Genomic DNA, 25,998 nt, shown 5'->3' with positions numbered 1-25,998 from the left:
CTTGTTGATTTTATTATCATCCTATATGGAGAAAACATTTGGTAATATATATAAAATTGTTCATTAACAAGTCCTTATTCTATAAGAATATCCCATTCAGATTTGTAATTACAACATCTTCCTAAGTAAATTGCCAAATTTTTGTGGTAATAATATTAATTATGACCAAAAAAATATATATATATTTCCTCTGGTTTGTTTTGCTTTCCATAACATAACAACACACACACACACCTACTATCAAAAGCACTTGGGAGGAATTAAGCAAAGGAATTTCATAATCCAAAAACATTCTAATTATTTCTCCTATAAATTAATGAATGTTTAACTTAATCTAGTTGATTTTGGTACCTCTTATATGGAGAAAACATTTGATAAAATATCGATTATTCATTAACAAATATTCTATAAGGATATTCTTTTTGTTCCAAAATAAGATAAAATAAGGATATTCTTTTTAGATATTAATGAATGTTTTTAATTAATCTAATTTATTTACTGTTCATTAACAAGTAGTATTTTATAAGGATATCCCATTCAGATTTGTAATTTCTATGGAACATCTTCCTAAATAAACTAAATAAATGACCATATATTTTTTGTGGTAATGATATTTATTATGACACAAAAATTAACTTCTGTATATTTTTTTTTGTGCGGATTGCCCTTCTTTTGGGGTGGTCTTTAATTTTTGTCCCTCAAATTGCTGGTCTTTAATTTTTGCCCTCCGCTTAAAAAGTGGCCGAAAATCACGAGGTCATTTCGGTGCTTTCGCGTTGTTGGTGGCAACCCCGCTCATTAAAAAAAAAATAAGAATAACTTATCACGTCTTAAATACTTATCATGCTTAGAAATGTCACGCGCTTTGAACATATGCATAGTATGGAATAAAAGTACAAAATAGGGTGTTTAAGTAACTAAAAAGTCTGTCCTCGGCAACAGTAGCTCTTTTGATCCGATGTCAACTCGCTATCGGCCTGTAAGCGAACTATGATAAGGCGACTTTTCCAAAAGCGCTTGCTCAACATTTTTATTTTATTTTTATGATTAGCTCAACGCCGGTTGACCTCACGATATTCACATATAATATACAAAAATTAAAGAATATCAGAGAGGGAAATTCCTGCGAATTGCCCATTTCTTTGTGGTTCTTTGCTTCCCATAAGGCCATAACATAACAAGTCTGAACATATTTCTCCTGTATATACCATCAAAAACACTTGAAATTTCATAATTCAGAAGCATCCTAATCATTTTCTCAAAATGGTTCATTCCATAGTGAAGATCATCTTCTTTTTATTTATTATCATGCCCTACAACATTGAGGGAGGTTTAAATATCTTCGTCAGGTTCGCATTCTCAATAATCTTCCTGAAAACTCTCCTCAAACTTCACTGCTTCATCTGAAAATAACGATTTTGGAGACAGTTACCCTCCACTAAGAACTGATTACAGATGGGAGGTCCGTGGTGGAGTACGTTATACTTTTGTCACTTTTGGTGGGGTGACAAAGATAGTACTGCGTTCGATGTATTTAACAATATGAATCATTGTGTTCGTAATGAAGGTTCTTTTATTCCATCAGGTACCAAAAGATGCGTATGGGATGTGAGAGCTGATGGTATCTATTTGGGTTATGAGGATCAGAATCTTGGTCAAAGTTTTTATAAAAAAATACCGTGATTGGTGAGCATTATTAGTTCTTTTGTTAGTAAAAGTGTATTAGAAGAAAAAATGGACTTCCAACAAAATTGATTTGTTTTAGCAAACTTGCATTAATCTTATAGATAAAGAAGATTAAAAAATAAAAATAAAAGTTCTGATCATGGTTGTATTTTATGTTATGTGTGGAATGTGGATTATTGCAATAATACAATTAGCATATGTAGTATTTTCCCCCTTTGTTTACAAGTAATTACTAATAATTTTTCTGTTTTAAATCAAGCCATGAAATTAGAAGTGGGTCCAGCCCACCACCTCCTTCACGTAATGGGTCAATGTATTGGAATAAATTCTTTTACTCACATTTAATTTTTTCCTGAACATTTCAATTTGAAAATCTTCAACCTCATCAAAAAAAAATTTCCTCTTGATCGGCTAGATTGCGCTCTAACCAATCATGTTTCTCTATTTAAATTCAAAAAAAAAAAAATCTTCCAACCTCATCTCCACTTCGAAATCCCTATCCATATAAAGGGAAACCATGCTATACTTACACAACTTGATACACTTTGTTTTATTGTTTTCTATCTAAAAGAAAATTCAGGCAACAACAACCACAATAACAATTATACTTCAGTCTCAAACAAATTGGGATTGACTATATGAATTCTCACTAATCATGTTTCTCCATTTAAATTCAAAAAGAAAAATATATCTTCCAACCTCATCACCACTTCGAAATCCCTATCCATATATAACGAGAAACCATGTTATACTTACACAACTTGATACGTTTTGTTTTATTGTTTAACTAATGTATGAATCATACATAATTGCATTGTTCAACTCATTCCCAGCTGAATAAAGCACATCCATGTCCACCTTTTCTCTTTGCAAGTACAAGAATTCACCCCCTTCAATTCTTTCAAATCCACAGAGCTCAAGAAATTCGATACCTCCTTGCAGTTTGCCAACCCTATCCTGTTATCAAAATGTCAAATAGATTTTAGAGAGCGGGTTTTGAAATGTATATCAAGCTCTTATCTATAATTGTTCTTCGCACATAAAAAGTTCGACCCGTAGCATTGGATGGTAAAAACTTACCCACACACACCTGTGTTTACACCAAACTATACTAGTTTACCATGGTAAGTCCCAAATTAAGGTGAAAATATGTACAATTTAGTGATAACCATGTTTGTAAAGACATGTGTCATGTATTTATTGGGTAGGTGCAAATACCTGACTTGAGTTAGTTTTACCCCCGGGGATTCTGCCGAATTTGTGAACACGCGGTTGGATCCACCATTCCATAGACCCTTTTGAAACAAATTGAAACAAAAGACAAAGGAGACAAAAGGAGTGTGGGTTATTGAAAATGGATCAGGGTAAATAGTCTTTATGGAGTTTGGAGCTGATTTTGTGTTGGAACATCCTGAACCAAGTAACCCCTTCACTACTATAAGGAATTACATACAAATTTAAGCTCTAACAAGGTTATAAAAAGGATCTTTCCCCTTGACTGAATTTAAAGGTTAGGGAGGAACACAACTGAGAATTAAATAAATAACATAAACAAGCAACAATCATTTTCTAATTCATATTCTCACCTGGAAAAGAGCATTACTGAGTCTAATTTTACGGTATTTCTCCTCATCCGGATTTGTCGCCACATTCTTAGCAAAAGTTAGCAGTGTGTTAAAAGCGGTCTTCACTTTGGCCTCATCATCCTAATCCATCAAAGGAAAATTAACAAAGAATCAGTTTAACACAATAAAGATTGAAAGGACAATACATTCAATTCTGGAACAAAGCCACTTGAAGTAATGTAAGACGAATAATAGGCCATCTCAGTTCCTAAGTGTGCTTGTTGTTGGAAGATGTGTTTAAAACTAATTTTGGAAGATTACTTGTATATAAAAAGTTTACACTTGTGCATCTTAATACGCGTTTTAAAGTTTGAGGGTAATTTTTGTAAACTTTTGCATTGCCTTATTGGTTTCTGGTATGATTCTGACATAAACAAAGGACAATCATTTTCTAATTCATATTCTCACCTGGAAAAGAGCATTACTGAGCCTAATTTTACGGTATTTCTCCTCATCTGGATATGTCGCCACATTCTTAGCAAAAGTTAGCAGTGTGTTAAAAGCGGTCTTGACTTTGGCCTCAGCATCCTAATCCATCAAAGGAAAATTAACAGAGAATCAATTTAAAACAATAAAGATTGAAAGGACAATATATTAATATCAAAATATAAGCATTCGAAAATAGGATCTCGCCCTCCCTTGTTGTTGGAGTTGGACAACTCAAGAGCATCTGCCTTTTACTAAAGGTCCACTAAGCTTTTAATGGCTCTAACAAAGGGTGTGTTCGGTTAAATAAAAATGTATTTTAAATTAAAATAAGGATTTTTTTAATAACTCAGGACCCATTATTTGTTTTGACAATAATAAGAAAAATAATATGGAAAAATTATAGCCCAATACCTTCGCGTGATCTAGTTTACAAAATAACCAGCAGATGTATAGATTTTGTATACTTATATTTAAATACACATAAACTATACATATACTATACGCGTAATATACATATTAGTGTATAGGTTTTATATATTTGGACTAATGCTGGTAATTAAGTTTGGCAGACGGTACATTTACGTACGAAGCCCAAATAATATCCCAGAAGCATTTTATATAATCTAGGCAAACATTATGGGCTGAAGGTGGAGGGCAGGAGTTTGGAGGTGGTGGGGAATGGGGATGGGGGCTATCCAAAAACATGGGGGTAGGGGTAGGGGTAGGGGTGGAGGAGAGGGTGAGGTGGTGGCTATGGGGGTGGGGGTGGGGATAGGGTAGGGGTGAGTTTCATACTTCCACTAAGAAAGTCATTTTTCTCATTTTTAAGGAACTTGTTTTCCGAGAGAAAATGTTTTTCAAAAATTTTGACCAACCAAAAATGGAAAAATTGGAAAATGTTTTCCTCCATACCAAACATACCCAAAGAAGAGAAGATTGAGATGTAAAACAGCAGAAACATTACCATGTGATTCTGTTTGATAGTCCACAGGCACTCACTCATCTGCTCAGCTTTTGTAGCTGGACTGACTGGCAATGAACTCTACAACATTAATTTTAAAAAGCAAGTTGAGTAGGGACAAGCATGTCCAAATTGGAGCAAAACCATATCCACAGATTTCAACAGCAAGAAGGTGCATGTTCTGAATAAATATGTGTGTGCATGAACTGATATTCATCAATACATTCATTTCAAAGACAAAAATAAAAACAAAAGAAAGATCTGAATCAAGGCAAAAAACAAATAGGATTATGTGAAGCCACATTGCCTTGCCATTGCCTTTTTCCTTTTACAAAATTGGAACTACAAAGAAAGAAAGATTGAGTTGTATCTTTACAAAGAAAGAAAGATTAAGTTGTATCTTCCTAGACAGTTCAAATTCATTGTGTGCTGGACTGATATTCATCAATTTTTACATTCCATTTTCTTCAGTTAAAGAATATACGTAAAACAAAAGAAAGATCAAAAGGCAAAAAAAATAATATACGAAGAAATTAAAAATTGGAACTGCGACACAAAGATATATATATATATATATCTTTTAGAAAGTTCAAATTCATTTTCTGCAAATGACCAACCTCATTGTATCCATTTTTAAAGCTTCTATTTTCTTGCAGTTAAAGAATGCAAGTATCTGGTAAAACAAGAGAGGAGTGCATTAAAGGTGCATAAATGTGCCATAGTTAAGCAAAATAAGGCAATAATTTTCTTGATAAGTAATCAAAGATTTTATAAATGCTTGCACTAAGCTAGTGTGATAAGGCGTAATTACAGGTTGTGCAGATCCCCTATTGTATCTTAAATTACATCATTATCCTGTATAATAACTAGGTTGCACCAAAAAGCTAGCAAAAAAATAAAATACATCTTTGTTTAAGGCTATGAATATCTCTCCTATTGCCTTCAAAAACTCTGCTATTTCTTTCAAGCCAAACAGTCCACCAAATGGCTCGAGGAATTGCATGCCTCTCTTAAGGAAATAATTTGCATACTTCTGTTAGGAAAATAATCAGTGTTCAGTATCCAAGTAAACTCAGGAAGCTGTACCACCCCAAACCATTAAAAGGTAAAAAGGAGTCAGCTTAATGCAACAGGAAAATGACAAGTTGACTAATAAAATCAATCACAAAATTACCAAGTAACTAAAATTTGCTTGTTTGCTTGTTAGTGTTTGTTTAAAATGCAGTAGAAATAGCCAAAACAGTACAATTTCAGACCCTATGTTTCACTAAATCAGGTCACAGCTGGTTACAAAGAGCAAAATTTCCAGTGCAGCTTAATAAAACTTAAAACAGGTAAGAAGCTCAGAGCAAAGGTCAATGCAGGATCTTACTTCTTGAGAACTGAAAGGATAATTAGTAGGGCGATCGAGGAAAAGAATCTTTGTCAAACTATACGATTGCATTTTTTTCATTTATTCTGTATTCTCAACCTTTGCCACTTAAACTGTCTTCAAGCCATTTAGCAATCAACATATAACTGACTAACATGCAGTGGCGGATCTAGAGGACAAGCTATGGGTTCACAGGAACCCAATAGCTTTTGCACAGAATATATATATATATATATTATTATATATTAATTCACACATCTAGAGATATTTGACACGGAACCACCATTATATATTATGTTGAGGTTGTTGCAGGAAATCATAAACTTCAATTCTTCGACCTGCCTCCTTTGACATGTTCTTAGCAGAATCAAAATTCTTAGACACGTTATGATTTCTAACCTTAATAGCTTCTGCCAGTTTCTGACAGTATTTCACCAGGACTCTTCTCGCTTCCTCTTCCGCTGCCTCTTCCGTCCTGTCCTGAAATTCAGCATGCCCAGTCCTCTTCGTGTGATAATCACTCTCCTTCACAAAATCAAAAAAAACAAAAGTTCCCATAAGCTTTATGTAGAAGCTATACCAACAATTGAACACAATACCATAATTTAACTATTGGAACTCCCTTCAAAACTAAGGGTTAGTTCGATAAGCAGACAAACTATATATGAATTACAGTACATGGATTATACTCACCTTAAATGCTGGATTATTTAGTGGATTTGTATTTTTATTATCCAAGGACATTTGTTTGATCATATTAAAACATAGATATATGATGTATAATCTAAAACATGTAATTTGTTTTAAATTGGTAGTTTATTTCATATAATACTCTCTCCCAATGTTACATTGCTTTACCTAATCTAGTATTGGTATCGTATGTGATTAAACATAATTATGTAATAAAAAAATGTTTTTAGCGTATTGAATTTTAAGCAGAAACCTAAAATGACACAAGATGGATATTTTAATCCTGCATTCCTCCTCAAACGTGAAAAGTTTGATAAAACAATAATAATGTATGACCTACATGTTTAGAAACAAATGAGAGCTAACAAGTCAGAGATGGTTAACTAAGCAGGTAAGCAAATACATGTACTATTACTTATATTGTTTGGTAACTGCATCATAATGGATGGGGGAATTATGATTATGGAAATAGCAAAAATGGAACCAAACACTCGATTACTAATGCGGAATCCAATACCAAGATTATTTCACGTAACAAGAAAAACTGTAATAGTAATAGTATTTCCAAGAATTTCAGTTAACATTCCCAAGCTATATGGATGTACAATTGTCATAAAACTTACTAACTGGAATCATCAAAATTTAAAGTATTAGCTACAGAATTCAGCTACACTGCAATGTAAATATTCCTAAGCTATATACTCTGTTCAATTCTCATAACAGCACAACCATAACTATCAGCATCCCCAATTTCCATTAAAGTTACGCATAGTAATTCCCGAAATTGCATCTGCTAAATTCCCTAAGCAATATCAACAGTTCCATAGTTTAGCTCCCATTGAATTTCAGAGTATAAAGCATGGCTGCATGCGTAACCTATATATACATCTACAGTTCATCACCTTAGAATGTTTGCATTATTAACCTATATCAAAAGTTTAATTATCGCAACGGCATAACTTATGATAATTAGAATTCGTGATTTTCATCCAAGTCCTAATTGCTAATTAGGTATAAATGATGCTATTGTTGTAAGTTATCATCAATTAATTAATCAATCAAGCACCCAAGGGTGTGAGAGTATAATCATGACGTCTCAGGTTTAAATCTTAAGGGAGGCAAAAAAAAACAATGGGTGATTTTTTCCTATCTGCCTAACCTTTGATGGACAGAGTTATCTGGTACCCTTAATGGTGGTTGATAGCACTTATTTGGTGGAATAATCGATGTAACACCACTGTCATCAAAAAACAAAAGTTCAATCAATCAGCTAAGTACTGATCATAATCTAATATAGATCAGTTACAAGTTATAATCTCACTAATGCACCCAAGGGTGTGGCCTAGTGGACAATGAAGTGGGTTGAGAACCATAAGGTCTCGAGTTCAAATCCTAGCAGAAGCAAAAACTACTAGGTAATTTCTTCCCATCTGTCATAGGGTTGGTGGACAGAGTTAGTTGGTATACTTGTTGCTGGTGGGATGGTGTGAGGTAGCAGATATCCCGTAGAATTAGTCGAGGTGTGGGACACCGCCGTTTTCAATAATAATAATAATAATAATAGTAACAATTTCACTAATCAACAAACTTCTAATCCAAATTTGAAGCATGTAGTTCCAGCAATAACAACGCTTACATGAACACAAAATCACAATAAAATATGGATAAATAAACCTTAATGAATACAGTTTTTGAGCTCGGAATATCAAATTTCTCTATTATAACTTAGCGGATGATGAACAAGAATGGCAAAAAAAGCAAGCAATAACAACACTACATCAACACAAAATCACAATAAAATACTCCCTCCATTCACTTTTACTTGTCACGTTTTGCTTCTCAAGGGTCAAACTGCACAGACTTTGACCAATATAATATTTCAAGATTTATTTTTTCATGAGAAAAATTGCAACTTATAGTATTATTCGTTAAGTTTTCGAATATCTAAATTTTCAATTCAACTCCGAAGATCAGTCAAATAGACTCTCAAGAATCGAAACGTGACAAGTAAAAGTGAACAAAGGAAGTATGTATAAATACAGCTTAAACCAATGCAGTTTCTGAGCTCTGAATATCAAACTTCTCAATTATAACTTAGCAGATAATGAATAAGAACGACGACAAAAAAAAAAAAAACAACAAAAAAAAAAAAAAAAAAAAAAAAAAACGAGAGAGAAGTAGAAAATGTTACAGTTTTACAGGTGCAAGTTTTGCGACAAACAGTGCAAATGAGGTTGAGAATGTCTTCATTGGACTCGCGGTAATTGGTGTGGCAAGAGATCTTAGCGTGTATAAACACCTTTTATACACTTTTTAAACAAAGGTTGATACATATGTATAATGGTTTCCTCCTAGGTATACTGTTGTATAATATTGTACTCGTAATATCAAATTTCTCGATTATTAGCAGATATGCATAACATAAGAACGACGAAAAAAAAAAAAAAAAGAAGTAAAAAATATTACAGTTTTACAGGTGCAAGTTTTGCGACAAACAGTGCAAACGAGTGTGAGAATGGCTTCATTCGACTCACGGAAGTTGGTGTGGCATGTGTTCTTTGCATGCTGTTGAGCTTCTTCTGCGGACTTAAGTAGAGTTTCACAATCTCCACACTGCAATACTGCCCTTTCTGCCTCCATTGTTACAGTTTTGCTTCTCTGATGGTTGATTTGTGTCGAGTTTTTCTTTTGGTGTATTTATAGTTTTTGAAGGTGACGTAGCTTTGGCTTCCCTAACTTTTGTTTAATTAGGATTACTTGTTACGCTAGGTTATTTACTACTACTATTTTTAATCTCTCTATTCCTTTTTACTTGTTAATGTAGGTTATTTATTACTCCCTCCGTCCCATATAATAAGTGTCACCTTAACTAAATTTTTTTGTCACATAATAAGTGTCATCTTAGGAAATCAAGACATAAATTGACTAATTTTTTCCAATTCTACCTTTAGACAATAAAGTAACATCTAAATGATGATTAGAAAAGCCAAATAGTAACTTGGTATTGTTGGATTCCCAATGTCAAAAGGTTTACTTCTTATGCATGCTCTAATCAAATTGTAAAAGTAATTTATTTTATTATATAGGGGTAATTTGGTAAACTTTACATTGCATTATTAGTTTCTTAATATGCGTGTTTTTGGCTAAGGTGACCCTTATTATGGGACGGAGCGAGTACTACCATTACTATTTACTGTCCTTCAGGTGCGCACACGATAAATTTTGCGACTGTATAATAGTCCGCAAACTATATAGCAGAGGTAAACAACGTTGTAACAAATCACGAAGATTTACTTCCTCCATTTCATAATAAGGGGTGTTTTTATCTTTTTATTTTGTTTCAAAATAAGTTGTGTATTCATAAAATCAAGCAGGTTTTAATTTTTTTTTCTTCCGCTTTAACCCTTATTTAAATAAGTGGAGTTTTACATAACTAAGAAATCATTAAAGAGCCACCTCTTTTTCAAGGCATTTGATTAAGGATAAGCTAGTAAAAATACTTTTTACTTTCTAGGAATGAATAGTTTTTTAAAAGGTGTGCTCAAGCTAAAATCACCACTTATTATGAAAAGGATGAAATATAATTTTCTTTCAATATTCTCTTTATCATTAATAACTAATCCCTCGGTTCAACGTCCACTACTTGTCCACAATAGACTTTGCATTCTTTTGAAGAAATAATAATTAAAGTGCATAATTTAGTAGTATTTGGAATATCAACTAGAAAATAGAGGATAAAGTTTATATTTTTTGGGTGTGTTTGCTACGAAGGAAAATTTTTTCTTGGAAAATAAGTGAGTTTCTTACTTATTTTCTAGTGTTTGGTGACAAAAAAATAATAATATTTCGATAGCATTTATATGTAATATAACAAAACACAACGGGGTGACATGAGGTGGGGAATGGGGGTTTGAGGGTGGTGGGGGATGGGATGGTCAATAGGTGAGATTTGGGATGAGACAATGAACTTGGAATGTCACTTATATAGAACTTGTTTTCTTTATTTCCGTTAGGGAAGTCAGTTTTCTCATTTTTTAGGAATTTGTTTTCTTAGTTAAAATATTTTGACCAACCAAATATAAAAATTTGAAAAATATTTTCCTCCGTACGGAACACACCCTTGAAACACCAAAATTTGTCATAAATGACATAAATAAGATTGAACAACATGATAAACTCAAAAGAAGTTGGTAACGTAGGTGTGCTCGCTAGATCTTGTGCTCGTTTTACAAACTTAAAGGAGTTTTTCACAGCTCACAATTCGAGCAGAGTAAAGCAAACAAATGTGCAACAAATGAAGGAAATATATACAAAGGAGATTTGTATTTTACTTTGACATATTTAAGCTAGGTAACTTACAAAGATTCTAAGAAAATTTGTATGTACTCCATTTGTCTCAATTTATATGAGAGTTAGTAACCGATTTGGGAAGTCAAATAACTATTTTTTTTTTACTCAATTTCAAATATAGTTTTTCGAGTATTTTATAATAAAATTACATATTTGAAAATTATATAAAAATTACTATAAGTCTATATAATTAATAATTCATAATTAATATATGGAAAAATATTATAATTCATTTTAAATTATGGGAAATTTACTTGGATAGAGAACATATAAGTGGTATTTACTTTTAGTAACTACACTTTACTTTAATTACATCTACTAAAATTTGTATCTCTTCAAATAAATAATATAATAACTCCTCCCCCTTCTAAATTCTTTTCTCCATGATTTTCTCCTTTTCCCCTCTTCTCCCTTCTTCGCCATTGGAGAGAGTAGTAATATTTTTTTACTCATATAACCCCCAAGGGTGCATTAAAATAAGGCAGTAGAATGATGATATAATTCATTTTAAATTATTTTTATTATACAAATATTTAAGAAAATTTTAAAGAGAGCTTACTTTGCCTTGAAATTAATCAATAAATAAAAGGAAAATATATTTTTTTAGATTTTTAAATTTGGGTATCTTTGTTTTTATGTTTTTTTTACTTGTTGTATTCCCCTTTATTTAGGTGAACTGTTGAAATAGGAAAAAGAAAAAAAAAGTTAAAAAGGGAAGTTTCATGACAAGGAAATTCCATTATATTTTTCCCTATTTATAAACTCTTCAAACAAAAAAGCCAACCCCTAACACTTCCTATAGTACAAAAAATATTCTAATTCCATTATTTCTCATTTTCCCAAAAGAAGATCAAAAACAACAGAAAAACACATAAACCAAATTCTCATTTCAAGAAAGTGATCGAAGTAAAAACTGAAAAATATCATTCGATCCAAACAAACAAACCCCAAAAACTCAATATTTTTCCCCAAAACCCATAATTCCCCTTTTTCTCAACCCTAATCCAAGTTTTTTTTTTTTTTTTTAATTCAAGATTTCAAAAATGGGGTTTTTAAAAGTTTCAAGATTTGGAAGACCATGATGAAGAAAATATGGTGGTGGGAACAAAACCATGATAATTTCCTACTACCCTTTTTGAATTATTCAAAAACTCAATCAAAATCAAGTGATTTAGTTGTGAATGGAATCAAAGAAAGTAGCTTTATTATGTGAAGAAATTCAGAATAAAAAAGACAAAAATGTGAAGTTAATACAGTGGGAAGATTATGAACAAGAATTAGCTCGTTTGTGTAGTCTTACATCTGCTCTTAATGAAGCTAAACAGAAAAAACAATTGGTTCAGCAGAAATTACAGTCCCTTATACAGGTAAAATTTTGAACTTTCTTATTGAATTTTTACTTTTCTTGTTTGTCTCTAAAGTTTGCTTGATTTGAATATGATATTGTAGTAGTTTTGAATCAATCTTAATAGAAAATGAAACACAACCTCTTGTAAATGTAGGGTAAGGCTTCGTACAAAAGACCTTAGTCCATGACCCCGCGCAAACATAACTCCCTCATTGTAGTTTGAATCTTACTACATAGAAAATGAACCACTAGGGGTGAATATAGTACCAGGAATCCTAGAATAATAAAAGTTAGGGATCTTTACACAAATAGCCGGTCGGGTTCATTGTTTACTTTTCCTAGCCGGTATACATAGATTATACATTGATTAACACACGTTTATGCACATATTATACATAAGCCACCTATTTTTAGTTGAAGTAGTTGGGAGGGCGGCTATTTAGATTAATTCTTCGAAAAATTATGGTAGAAATTGAATTATGGTAGCAAAGTTCTCCTACAAAGGGGTTGCTAGCGTAACTTACAAAGGCACCCTGCCTTAGCGTTAACTTGGAAAACCTTTGCAGTCTAATAAAACACATCTAGGTTGGCGTTTGGCCATAGATTTCAAATACTTGTCACTTTATTTGGAATTTATGAAGTTGGATTTGAAGTGGGAGTTGTGTTTGGTTATACTATTTGCAAAGGAGAGGAGAGGACACTTTATTTGGAATTTATGACGATGGAGTTGGAAAATCAGTTTGGAGCACTTTTCCAGATTTGGAATCCAACTCCTAGTTGAATTTGGAGATCTAATGACCAAACACTGATATTGAAATAAAGTTTCTGGAAAAAAGTGAATATTCCTCATGGTCAAATGGCTCCTAAATATTTAACACTCTACACTCAAGTAAGGATCAGCCATCCCATATTTTGAAGGAAGAAACAAGAGAGAGTTTCGCTAGAAGAAGACATTTTATTACACGACAATTTTTAATACAAGATTGTTCGTGAACCTCAGCAATATGAATAAATTTTGATCATTTCTAACTGCAGGGGCAGCAACATTCTTCGTGAACCTTAGTGAACTTGATAAATTTTTGTCATTTTGAAAAGTTAATATATGTATTAATCCAGTTGGGGAACTTAATGTACAAGTGTCTACTAATAGATTAAGATATATGTGGGTAGAAGTGTTTTAGGTACTTTCTTTTATTATTTTTGGAGTTCCTTTGTGTTTACTTTTTACTTTGAAAAGCTAATAGAATTATGCCCTATGGTAGAACGAAAAACAACCAATTAAATCATCTCAATTGAACCAGTAGGTTTGAGGGGTTTATCCTTTTCTTGTTCCTATATGGCAGTTCTTTGATTTACTGAGTTCTTTTACAATAAAATTTATCTATTTCTCTCTTGCTTATTAACTTATTGTGTGAAGAAGACCGATAATCTGGCAAATGAGATGCCTCTCTGATACACAGTGTATTGGCTAAAACGTAATGCATGGTTAAATGAAATCACAGTGGATGACAGATGACTCGCATGGTTATGGGCTTATGGCAGATTCTGAATATCATATTTTGATTTTGCCTTCTGTATTTTCAAACTTATAAGAGGAATGATCCTATTGTAGACTAGGTTGTAAAATACAAGCATAACATTTTCAATTGATGTTGGTTTAGTAGCTGAGTCAGTACTATGAAAATGAGGAAGTTTCGTTGTTTTTAATTTCTTTATGCCCAAAGTTCAAAGTATCAAGTCTATATGTAATCTTCTTTCTTTGGGGTATATGTAAACTGATGTTGGATTTCAGGAGCTCACTATATAAGTAACAAGATCAGATTTTTGTTGTTTCATTACTGGCATCAACAAGATGCAAAGAGTACAAAAGTAAATATGCTAGCTCCATTACATGATAAATTAAAAGATCCGGGAAGCTAGCCAAAAAACCAAAATATCTAGAGAAGCCATAACATGACTGTGGATAGCCTTGCAAACAAAATCTAACAAGATCAGAATTTTTGTTTTGATCTTTGATGTGATTGTGTTGTTTTTTTTGGTCTATAACATTCTGAAACTTCTGTTAAATTGTGTGATCAACTTCTGCAAAAGTTTAAGCTGTGAGAGAGGACTCATTTTTATTTTTTCAATTATGTTTTCAACATGCCACTTCACGTGCATATATGTTTTTTTATTCCATAGGTCAATCATGTGATTTTTTTTTCTCTTAATTGTGGGTTTGAGGTAAAGATTGAACTGAGAATCTATTCCTATGATACCATGTTGAATTATTTGATCATCTCATCTAAAAACTTAAGTTGTTAGAGAGGGCATACTTTTATTTATTTGATTATGTCTTCAACAACTTTTCATTTTGATTTTTTCATTTTGACTTGAACTCCAGTTGTAAAATGAACATAAGAATTCGGAACATGTCTTGAGAGTCAACTATTTTTCTTTCTTTTTTGACATGGCAAGAGGAGTAGCTAGAAAATTTGGATGACAACGCCCTCCTGATTGTGAAATTATATAATTTATTTCTACATATGCATATTTTTATTTGCTAAGTTATCTGTTAGCAGCAACAACAACAACAAACCCAGTGTAATCCCACAAGTTGGGTCTGGGGAGGGTAATGTACGCTGACCTTACCCCTACCTTGTGGAGGTAGAGAGGTTGTTTCCGATAGACCCTCGGCTCAAATAAAGAAACAGAAAGCATTTCAAAGCAGTTCTGCTAAGTTATCTGTTCTTATTGAAAATGTAACTGTACGTCTGTACCAAGGGAGATACATAATTCTCAATTATCACAGTTATATTCTAGTGGTACTATTATTTGAACACAGAGTGGCAAATGAAAGTGATTATTTTTCTTCTTTAGTCTTAATAAGAGATACAACTGTTCCTCCTCTATGGCTAATGGCCTCAGCAATGGGTTGGTAAATTAAATTAGAATGAGATTTGTACTTTTAGGACTTCCTCTCTTTTCCCTTCTAGAAGAAGGAAAAAAAAAAATGCTAACCATTTTGTGCTGAAGTAAAAGAAGAAGGAGAAAGAGACGTAGGAAGGAGAAGAGAGTGCAAAAAAAGCTGTTTTAATGCTTTTGCCTTCTATATTTTCATACTATCTGTCCTTTCCTTTTGATTTTTTTTGTACTTTTAGGCTTTAACCATTTTGAGTAAATTTAGGAAGTGCTGTTTTAATGCTTTTGACTTCTATATTTTCTTGTTATTTTGTTAGCGGGTGGCAACATCGTTCTCAGGTAGAAGCAGAGTCACTAAGTCGTTTAAATGAGCTTGATGAGATGAAAGAAAAGCTAGATTCTAGAAAATTGGTGATGGGAAACATGTCGATGCATTCTAAAGTTGTCAAAGAGAAAGTCAAGAAGCAAGAGGAGCAACTCAGTAATGACATCCGGTCACTTTTGGTTGCAGGGACTTCTCTTTCTGCAGCTAGCAAGCGCTTGCAGGTTCCTAGCATTTCAAAATTGTTCATTCCTTTCTCTCTCTCTGTCTCTCTCTACACACACACACACACACATGCACACATCTCCTTCTGTAACTGGTTATTTGGAAGCAATAATGAGCTTGAACTTTAAACGAATGCAAAGTATATAGTTAGGTTTTTATCTGATTTTTTTTTTTTTTTAATCAAGTAACTTTTATCCTATCTTGAAATACAGTGGGGCAATTGGACAAATGTCAACCCATTTGTTCTTCTGAGTGGATAAACTGAGTTCTGAGTGGTTTCCATTTTAGCTCCTTCAAATTGATTTGCTCCACTCTTTTGTATGAAAGTCCTAAGTATGCTTCTTTCTTGCACTTTTTAGCAGGATATATAAGGGATGTTCTTTTTTTTTTTTTTTTTTTTAAATTTTAAGTAAGACTGTTGGTTTATTTGTGATGTCTTCTTGATAGAGCTTGATGCGTTTGATCTGTCCCCTTTTTTGTTCTCTCCTCCATCTTTCTGGTTTAACCTCTAAATGTCTTTGGTGTTTTGAATTAAGAATATTTTGGTCAGAGGAAAGCATCCGGGGTTGTTTTCTTCATGTCAAAGGGAAGTTGAATCAAAACGCACGGATACCAAAATATCATGCTATACAATGGGTGTTTCAACATTTTTTCGACGTCCCTTTTAACCAGTGAAGCGCATAGGGATTATCTGTGAAAAAAGAATTATATTGTCTGTGATATCTAGAGTAATTAGATGGCACTGTACTGCTGTTATCTGGATTTTGCTACATTCGCTTTTAGTAGGTTTTTCTCATTCATTTTTCTTCTGATGTACTGCTCTCCTTTGAGTATTTCAAGGTGCCATCCAGACCAGTGCTGGTTTTTACTCCTCTGAGTACTTCACGGCACCATCCTGACCACTATTGGTTTCTGTTATGCTTTTTATTTCTGACTTTATCTTTCTAAGTTTCCTGATAAGTTAAAAAGTTTACATTTTTATCTGTCTGCTATCTGATTTTCGGGACTTCACTTTACCACTATTTAATTCCCAATGTTTCATTTTTCCCCACAGGATGCAAGTAGGTCCCTAGCTGGGGAAAGGGGTTATGGTCGTCTTAGAACCTTGCAGAGAGTATTGAGAACGAGACAACAGTATATGGTGTCTCAAGTTCAGCTGCTTTATCCCGTGAGGGTTGCAATTGGACAGTCACCTGAGCAAGAACTTGAATCATTCAACAACAGTTTCGACTCAGGTAATGGATCTTATGATGGCTTGTTCTGTTTGCTGAAAGCCTACAATATGTTCTCTGAGTTATATTGCTATGAGTCCACTCATATATGAAAATTTTAAAAAGGGTTGATTATCAAGGCAGAGTTCATCAAAAGATATAGATAGTGGTTACCTTACTACATAGTTGGACCTTTCAATTGTTAGAAAGATGATCATAGCTGTGATCAAGAAGCACTTCTTGGAGGAAAACGTTTAAGAGCTTGGTCTGCTTCTTTTTTCCTCAAGCTATAAGATCATTCTAACGTGGCGGTTACTAGAGTGCATTTGAAAGCCTAACTCGTGGAACGTTAGGCCGAGTCCGCTGGTTGATTCCTGCCTGGTGCCTTGGATAGACTTGCTTTTGTTGCAGTATTAGTTCGACCTAATTTCTGGTTCTTCTTCTTCACAAAAGCCCGTCATTTCACCTAATCCATTCCCCTTGATCCTTGCATTTAATTCTGTTTGTCAAAGAAAATCAAAGACGCACACACAAGCGTTCCATCAGAATCTAGCAATTTGTCCTGATAGTATAATCTCCTATTTAGAGCAGATCTGTCTTATTAGCTTTTATTGCTCCAATTATAGTAGGAAGTGATATAACTAAAGGAGAAAATGTATCGAGAGATTCATATTTTCTTAGTGAACATAGTGTGCATACATATGAAGAATACCTATTTACACTTGTATGGACTACTCTACAAATATTACCTACCTTTGAATACATCCCACAAAGATGTAGGTAGTTCAGTGCATTAGAGCAGTGACTCCACTGTTGAGTTTAATATCCACTTGAGCTCAAGATGTTGAATTTATAAAATAAAAAAAAGATAAAAGAAAACTTCGATAAATTGAATTTTGATAGTGGATAGCTCATAGATAGTGTTGATAAAACTTTTGCCAACTTAGATGAATGCTGTCGAATCATGCGTAAAAGTTTCGTAATATCTTTCTCCTTTAGTTGCACTGCATGTGCATCTAGGGCTATTCATTTTCATTTCCCCCAAAAACCTGAACTACTTTTGAAATTCAATTTCTTTTGCTTGGTTTGTTTTTGGGCTTCATTTTAAGAGAATCGGTGGGGTTTGTTCTATCTGACCTTGCTCTTTTATTCTGTTTGTTAACTCCCCTGCCCTTCCCGAGAAGTTGCAGCAAGAACATCTCCACCTTGCTGAGATTGAGGTTTCAATGGTGCAGATCCAAGTCTGGAAGCTCAGTCCTGATAATATTTCATCTTCTGTTCCAAGCAGCCTAAATGCTACAATTTGCAGACATCCATGAATTCTAGTTGCTTAGAAAAATTGTAGTTACTTAACTCACATCCTAAAAGCATCCATGTTTGTCCTTTTGGACAGATCATTAATTTAAGATGTCTACGTTAAAATAAATACATTATGTTTCGTTTCATTGAGTTTTTAAGTATTGCTATGCGTGAGGATTTTGTCGACCCCAACTTGTTTGGGACTAAGGCATAGTTTTTGTTGTTGTTGTTGTTGTTTATGTGTGAGGATTTTATAGCTGATGGTTATAGAACTTCAGTGGCTCTCATATATCGGTAATCCTATTGCCTTCCTGCCTAATATACCGAGTATTCGGTAGTCTTAGCTTTTGTAGTTTTGATCTTGAAATCATCTCTTGAAAATTCAAAGAGTAAACAACTTTGAATAAACAAAACAAAAGCCAACTCAGTTTTCTTTTTGCCCTTTACAGGTAACACTGCTGGGTCAAAACCTTTAGATCAAGGATCCTTGACCATTGCAGGTCTACATTTAACGGTGTTCACGAAGATGAGTTTCTTTACTGCTAAGAAGGAGGTTCAGAGGTCTGCAACTGCCCTGGGATATGTTGCACACGTGTGTTCTTTCTCTTTGCTTCACAATCTCTTTGTTTTAAATTAAACTTTTTCCATTTTGGCTGTTCCAAATCAATGTAGTATTTCACTTCTTATTAGATGACTTTTGGTTCCAAATATCTACATAAAAATCGATAGAATTTGTGCAAACATGTGCAGATAGAAATCCACAGACAACATAATTAAGTGTCAAATTCAGTTATATTTTTATCAGGAAGGGGCAAAATCAGTTTTTATCTTAAAATTAGTGGGAAGACATTCTATCTTGAGAGTTGGCTTATAAGCGAGTCACTTATGTTGTGGTAGCTCATAGTCCGATTTGCATTGGAAGTCATTCAATTTCTTCTGTGGAACACACCAATTTTCAGATAAAAGGGGTAAATTTCCAATGATACTTGGTTGCCTTTGTGTCATTGTTTTGTCATCATTCTTTATAATTAGCATTAGTTTGCTATTGTATATTAATCTGGACCATCGATCTTCATGCAGGTCGTCACACTTATGGCATCTTACTTACAAGTTCCTCTTCGTTATCCTTTGAGATTTGGAGGATCTCGATCATATATCCGTGATTATGCACCTTCAATAGAGCCTTCATCATCTGATTTAACATCTAGTTCCTCAGTTTCCGCTAATTCAAGGCCCGTGGAATTTCCTCTATTTTTAGATGGCCAAGACTCAACAAGAGCGGCTTATGCTGTATTCTTGCTGAATAAGGTCTGTTTTTTAATTCTCTGCCTCTGTATATCCAGCTAGGGCCTTTTAAGAGTGTATTGAAAATCTCTGCTCTCTCTCTCTTTATTTATTGAGAAATCAATGCTCCATGTACAATCTTTCAGACAATGTTATGACGCAACATGTTCAATGGAATTGGGTCTCTGATACCACTACTTGCATTTTTAAAACGGAAAAGGCTCAAATATGCCATCGAACTATCGGAAATGCCTCATTTATGCCACTCGTCAATAGTTTGGCTCACCATCGAACTATAGGAAATGGCTTTTATGCCAATGGAATGACTGGCCACTCATCTAGTTTGACGCATTTATGTCATTACTGACTCATCCATGCCATTTTTCATTAACGCATAATACAAGATATGACACGTACCTCCAATTAGAGGTCTACGTCGTTTAATTAAACCAGAATTTTAAATATCAAATTAAGAAAAAATCCGACCCATACACCACCCCACCCACTACCATAATCTAGTTGGAGGCCACGTGTCATATATGGTATTGTAAAACCAGCTTTAATGAAATATGACATGGATGAGTCATTTTGGTAACAGACGATGGCATAAATGAGTCAAACTATTGATGAGTGACATCAATGATCCATTTCCTATAGTTCGATGGCATAAATGAGCCATTTCCTATAGTTCGATGTCATAAATGAGCCAAACTATTGACGAGTGGCATAAATGAGCCATTTCCGATAGCTCGATGGCATATTTGAGCTTTTTCCGTTTTTAAAATCTAGACATCTGTGTTTGGCATGTCCATCTATTAATCTTGGTACATTATGAAATTTGCCTAAGTAAGATAAAGTTGTAAAACAGTCTCTTCTTTCCTTTCTGTTTATTTCTGTCCAGCGTGATGAGAAGATGCTAATGAAGCATTGATTCATAGTATATTATCCAACGGTGAGTAGACCCTGTTTTGTGATTCCAAGTCATAGTATGTTATCCACCACAGAGGAGACACTAAGTTATGTGATTCTCTTAACGTAAACTTTGTTCTCCTGTTATAATGAGAATAGTAAGTTATGACACCATGAAGAGACTTAGAGAGACAGGTTTTTCTTTGGGGGGGCACTCCATAGTATTAGTACATAGGTTTTCATTTTGCAACCTTTTTATATTTAAAATCTTTTACAGGATGATCCCTGATTAGAGAAATTTACTCTATTTTCCTTATCTTTTTCCATTTATTAGCTTGTCCAGGATATTTTTTTCATATGTTAGTAGATGTTTGAGATTGTCAGTGAGGTCATATACCTGTTGCCCTTGTAGGTTGTATTTATACCTCTTGTTCTCCTTTTTTTTTTTTTTTTTTTTTTTGGGATAACTTCTTGGGAAATGCTACTAGCCTCTCATGGACAGTTTTCATCATATAATATTTTTAGCCATGGGACTTTCGGAAGCAGCCGTCCTACCTTTCAAGGTGGGGGTAAGGTCTGCGTACACTCTACCCTCCCCAGACCCCACATTGTGGGATTCTACTGGGCATGTTGTTGTTGTAATATTTTTAGCCATGAAGAGGGTGGTAGATCATATGACTAGATTATGCATCCTTATTTCACTTGTTCTTGCTGTATAGGTGGTTACCAAACATTACATGGTACCATTTAAAAAGCTTGATACCTCTTGAGAGGTTCTACTGGCTTTCTATTGGCACTTCTCATCATGTTTATATTTTCGTTCACCACTTATTTGTTTAAGATATTGCCAAAGCAACCTCTGCCTTCTCCATACTTGGGGGGGAAGCCGAGGTAACCTCGACCGGGTGTATAGGCTGTGATACTTGTGGTAGTGGGGGAAGAACTCAGAAGGCTAGCCAAGGTTGTGTCCTTCCAATTGACACTTCTCGTCATGTCTATATTTTCGCTCCATCATTTGTTTGCTTAAGACATTGGCATCTTTGTCCTTTTGTCCACGAAAAGACGATAGCTTCATCTGGCTAGCATTGATTGTGTAGCTTTAGTTGATTATCATGGTCAGTAATTGAATTCTTCGATCCCCACTTTTTCTCTTATTCTTCCATCCCCTTTTTTCTCTTACGCTGAAAATCTTTGTGGAATTTGCTGACGGGCATTAATTTCATTTGTTTTTTGATATTTTGATCGAAATTAAGTTTGGCAATTTTTTTTTTGTATGCAGGATATAGAACAGCTTCTGAATTATATTGGCGGCAGAAGTTTAGGGCCGCGACATGTACTAGCTAATTTGAAAGAGCTTCTTAGGACAATACTTTCTCCAGAGTATATAGACACATGATTGTGAGGTTATGTAAATGTAGATTCATTGTTATTTTTGTGCAGGTGCTAAATTTTCACATACAGCACCTTGCCCTCAACAACTTTGTCTAATTTATATGTGATGACATTGAATCCTAAAAGAAATTTAATGGTTTTGTTTGTTATGCATTGGTGTCTCTAGTTTCCAAGTTCCTAATGATACTGTCTTGATGCTACATCTGTGTAGTTATGCGATCTCGCTCGATGATTGTATATTTATTTGCTATGACATGTAGATTGTAGATGGTGTCTCCTTGTAAAAATTTACAAAAATATGCACACTTGTTCATCTTCCTACTAAGGCCACGGATCAATTCCTTTATTTTGAGGGGTGCAAAATTAGTGATCTACAACGTAGAAATCTCATAAATATATGACACATATCTTCACAAACATAGTTATCAAAATAACATAATTAATACAAGTTCTCATCTTAATTATCGTTTAATCATGGTAATTTGTATTGTTTGGTGTAAAGACACCGATGCAGATAAAGTTTTACTTATTTATCAGTTATGTGCATCTTTTTGAATACTTTGGTACTGAATACTTTTTCACTGTCTTCATCTCAACGTATTAGTGAAATCCCCTGACAACTCTCTTATTATTTTTGTTATTGCTTTTTCTTATACCCTTGATTTTCTTAATAATCATGGTGTGTGGACCAAATTGTGTGCTTGCTTATTTTATTGGGTATTTATATCTCCTCATATATATAGTTATCGAGTAATTTTGCTTTTCATTCGTCTTTTTTTCAACCTTATCGACGGTTAAATCACACTTTTAAGTGTATTTCTCCATATAATATCCTAGTCATAGAATAGTCTATCTACTACAATTCTTTTCATTAGAGTTTGGAAAGATTCTTTTATGATAATTACTATATTGCAGTATGTATTTGTACAATTTTGCTTTTTGTTTAGTTCGGTGTTTGGTTTGTGGATAGTGTGCTTTCTTTATTACAAATTTACGATGAATAGTACATATGAATCACATTACCTAACAAAAAGATGTTACACATTGTACTAACACATGTTCTCTAGTCTAGAATTAATATCGGTTAATACCACATGTTTCCTTTTAACAATACGTAGAGTTAATTCCCTAAAAGATCATTTGCTTTTATTTTTTTTAGGATCAACATCACTCAAGTATCACCATTTTCCTAAAAAAATACTAAACATTACAAAACACTTCTTCTCTCCTAGTTGGCATGTCATACCACATTAACTATTGTTCAAGTTTGTCTTGAAATAGTTCTATGAATTCATAACTTTAAAAATATAGTGATAAAAAACCTTAAATATTAAACCCATAAATTTAAAATTCTGAATTCGCTTCTGATAATAGCTAGGTTTTTGCCTTGGAATCATCTTTCATGTTATATTTTATGTTATTTATGCTGTTATAGAGGGTTGACTATTTATACCTAAAAACCAAATTTCCCGCACTGTTCCAACCTCTAAGTCCAGCTATGGTTTAGCTTATAAGTTGCATATAAAGAGTTCAACACGGTACCATACATGACAAATGTACTATCAACTTCACTTTAGAAGCAAAGTTTCCTCCTTTTACTCCCTTACTTTCTTGTCGTACAATCGCCATATTTGTATCTCTTTTAGCACCTTTTATCGAAACCCAAATGACACTTCGAAACCAGAAGTATTGCCTTCCTCCAAATTGGTACCCTCCAGTAACGTAAAATTTTCAAGAAATGGTCACTTTCCGTACAATTGCAGACCTGATGATGTGGTATTGTCAAACAAGAAAATTACCAGTTTTATTCGATGTGGGGATTTAGATTCTGCGCTTAGAGTTTTCGAAAGCGTTAAGGTTAAGACAGTAATTACATGGAATTCAATATTGGCTGGATTTTCAAGAAAACCTGGATATATTGACGAAGCTCGCCAACTGTTTGATAAAATTCCTGAACCAAATGTTGTGTCGTATAATACTATGTTAGCTTGTTATTGGAGAAATTCTGATATCCAGGCTGCTAAAAGTTTCTTTGATCAAATGCTAGTTAAAGATGTTGCTTCCTGGAATACAATGATTTCGGGGTTTTCACAAAATGGACTAATGGGTGAAGCCGAAAAGTTGTTTCGGGTAATGCCGGTGAGGAATGAGGTTACTTGGAATGCTATGGTAGCTGGGTATGTTGAGTCTGGTGAATTGGAATCAGCAGTGGAGTTGTTTAGTGAAGCTCCTGTGAAAGGTGTGATTGCTAGGACAGCGATTGTGACGGGGTATATGAGATTAGGAAACGTTGAAATGGCGGAAAAGATGTTTCGAGAGATGTCTGAGAAGAGTATGGTAACGTGGAACACTATGATTTCGGGTTACATTGAGAATGGGAGAGCGGAGGATGGTATGAAGTTGATCAAGAAAATGATGGGGTCGGGTATAAAGGTGAACGACTCAACGTTGAGTAGTCTTTTACTAGGTTGTAGTAATTTATCTGCATTGAAATTAGGGAAGCAAGTTCATCAGCATGTGGTGAAGTCCCCCCTGTACTTTGATATGACGGTGGGGACTTCATTGATTAGCATGTATAGCAAGTGTGGAGTTTTGGAGGATGCGTGGAAATTGTTTCTTGAGATGCCAAGAAAGGATGTTGTCACTTGGAATGCGATGATTTCGGGGTATGCTCAACATGGCGAAAGCAAGAAAACACTTTGTTTGTTTGATGAGATGAGGAGTAAACGAATAAAACCAGATTGGATAACCTTTGTTGGAGTTCTATCAGCATGTAACCATGCAGGTTTGGTCAATCTCGGTATTCAATATTTTGAACAAATGCAGAATGATTATGGTGTTAAGCCAAAACCAGACCACTACACTTGTATGGTCGACCTCCTTGGACGAGCTGGAAAGCTAAACGAAGCTGTGGATTTGATAAGAGAAATGAATTTCAAACCCCATATAGCGCTATTTGGATCACTTTTGGGTGCTTGTAGGATCCACAGAAACTTAGAAGTAGCAGAGTTTGCTGCCAAAAACTTGCTTGCCCTTGAACCTACAAATGCAGCAGGCTATGTCCAACTTGCTAATGTTTATGCAGCCAAAAACCAATGGGATGGTGTTTCTAAAGTTAGAAAATCAATGAAAGAGAACAAAGTTATCAAAACACCAGGATATAGTTGGATGGAGGTTGGGAGAGTGGTCCATGAGTTCAGATCAGGAGATAGACTTCATCCAGATATCGAAAGCATACGAATGAAACTAAAAGATCTTGAAAAGAAAATGAAGTTAGCAGGTTATGTGCCTGATCTTGACTCTTCGTTACACGATGTCGGTGAGGAACAGAAAGAGCAACTACTTCTCTGGCACAGTGAGAAACTAGCAATTGCCTTTGGTTTAATGAAATTACCAGCAGGAATGCCAATTAGGATATTCAAGAACCTCAGAGTTTGTGGAGATTGCCACCAAGCCACTAAAGTTATTTCAGCAATAGAAAATAGGGAAATCATTGTCAGAGACACAACTAGGTTTCACCATTTCAAAAATGGAGCTTGTTCTTGTGGTGATTACTGGTAAACTATTTAAGAGTGAGAAAACCTTTTTTTATAGGAGATGTTCCATTCTTTATTCGATAACAGAGAAAAAGATTGATTTTTGAGGTTGCCAGAATGAAGTTTCTGCTAGTCTATTGAATATGTTTTCTTAAAGGAAGATGTTATCTGTAGTTTTTAGGATTTCTCTTCAGATGTTGTTCTAACATTCTTTTTTTGTTGAGGTTCCCAGTATATATGTTATGATTAAGCATTTTTGTAACATGCTTCCAGTTTGTTTTACGACTAATCTAATGCAATTATTCGTCTGTTTGAGTTACTTGCCACCATAAAGACTCAAATCTCTCTCTTAAACCATGGTGATTATTGGCAAACTACTATAACTAAGGTACACTGGTATGACTAGAGAAGACGACGACATTGTCGATGTTTGATAATCCACTTAGCATATACGAGGT

At 34.1% G+C, this 25,998-nt stretch overlaps 3 protein-coding genes across 4 annotated transcripts; 2 read left to right on the top strand and 1 right to left on the bottom strand.

Moving 5' to 3' along the window:
* Positions 1-2,294: 2,294 nt before the first annotated feature.
* On the bottom strand, positions 2,295-9,438 carry LOC132031813 (uncharacterized). The gene is made up of 7 exons (XM_059421712.1): positions 9,230-9,438; positions 6,473-6,598; positions 5,606-5,734; positions 5,315-5,374; positions 4,705-4,782; positions 3,273-3,392; positions 2,295-2,643 (listed from the first exon to the last, which is right to left on the bottom strand). Exons 1-7 carry the CDS (start codon positions 9,401-9,403, stop codon positions 2,470-2,472), a joined length of 861 nt encoding a protein of 286 aa, XP_059277695.1. The 5' UTR covers positions 9,404-9,438; the 3' UTR covers positions 2,295-2,469.
* A 2,543-nt stretch (positions 9,439-11,981) lies between these two features.
* On the top strand, positions 11,982-22,155 carry LOC132030312 (vacuolar protein sorting 38). Of its 2 annotated transcripts, none has more exons than XM_059419891.1 (6): positions 11,982-12,480; positions 15,702-15,908; positions 16,964-17,144; positions 18,869-19,011; positions 19,500-19,727; positions 21,892-22,155. In XM_059419891.1, exons 1-6 carry the CDS (start codon positions 12,295-12,297, stop codon positions 22,006-22,008), a joined length of 1,062 nt encoding a protein of 353 aa, XP_059275874.1. In that variant the 5' UTR covers positions 11,982-12,294; the 3' UTR covers positions 22,009-22,155. The 2 variants fall into 2 exon arrangements, with proteins under 2 accessions (XP_059275874.1, XP_059275875.1); XM_059419892.1 differs by having other exon boundaries at positions 15,680-15,908.
* A 1,339-nt stretch (positions 22,156-23,494) lies between these two features.
* LOC132030310 (pentatricopeptide repeat-containing protein At4g16835, mitochondrial) lies at positions 23,495-25,851 on the top strand. Its single transcript, XM_059419889.1, has one exon. It carries the CDS (start codon positions 23,559-23,561, stop codon positions 25,563-25,565), a length of 2,007 nt encoding a protein of 668 aa, XP_059275872.1. The 5' UTR covers positions 23,495-23,558; the 3' UTR covers positions 25,566-25,851.
* The last annotated feature ends 147 nt before the right edge of the window (positions 25,852-25,998 follow it).

Source organism: Lycium ferocissimum, chromosome 9 (genome assembly GCF_029784015.1).
Source record: "Lycium ferocissimum isolate CSIRO_LF1 chromosome 9, AGI_CSIRO_Lferr_CH_V1, whole genome shotgun sequence".
NCBI lineage: Eukaryota > Viridiplantae > Streptophyta > Magnoliopsida > Solanales > Solanaceae > Lycium > Lycium ferocissimum.
The sequence above is the reverse complement of the archived record's forward strand: the minus strand, read 5'-3'. Positions and strand labels throughout refer to the sequence as shown.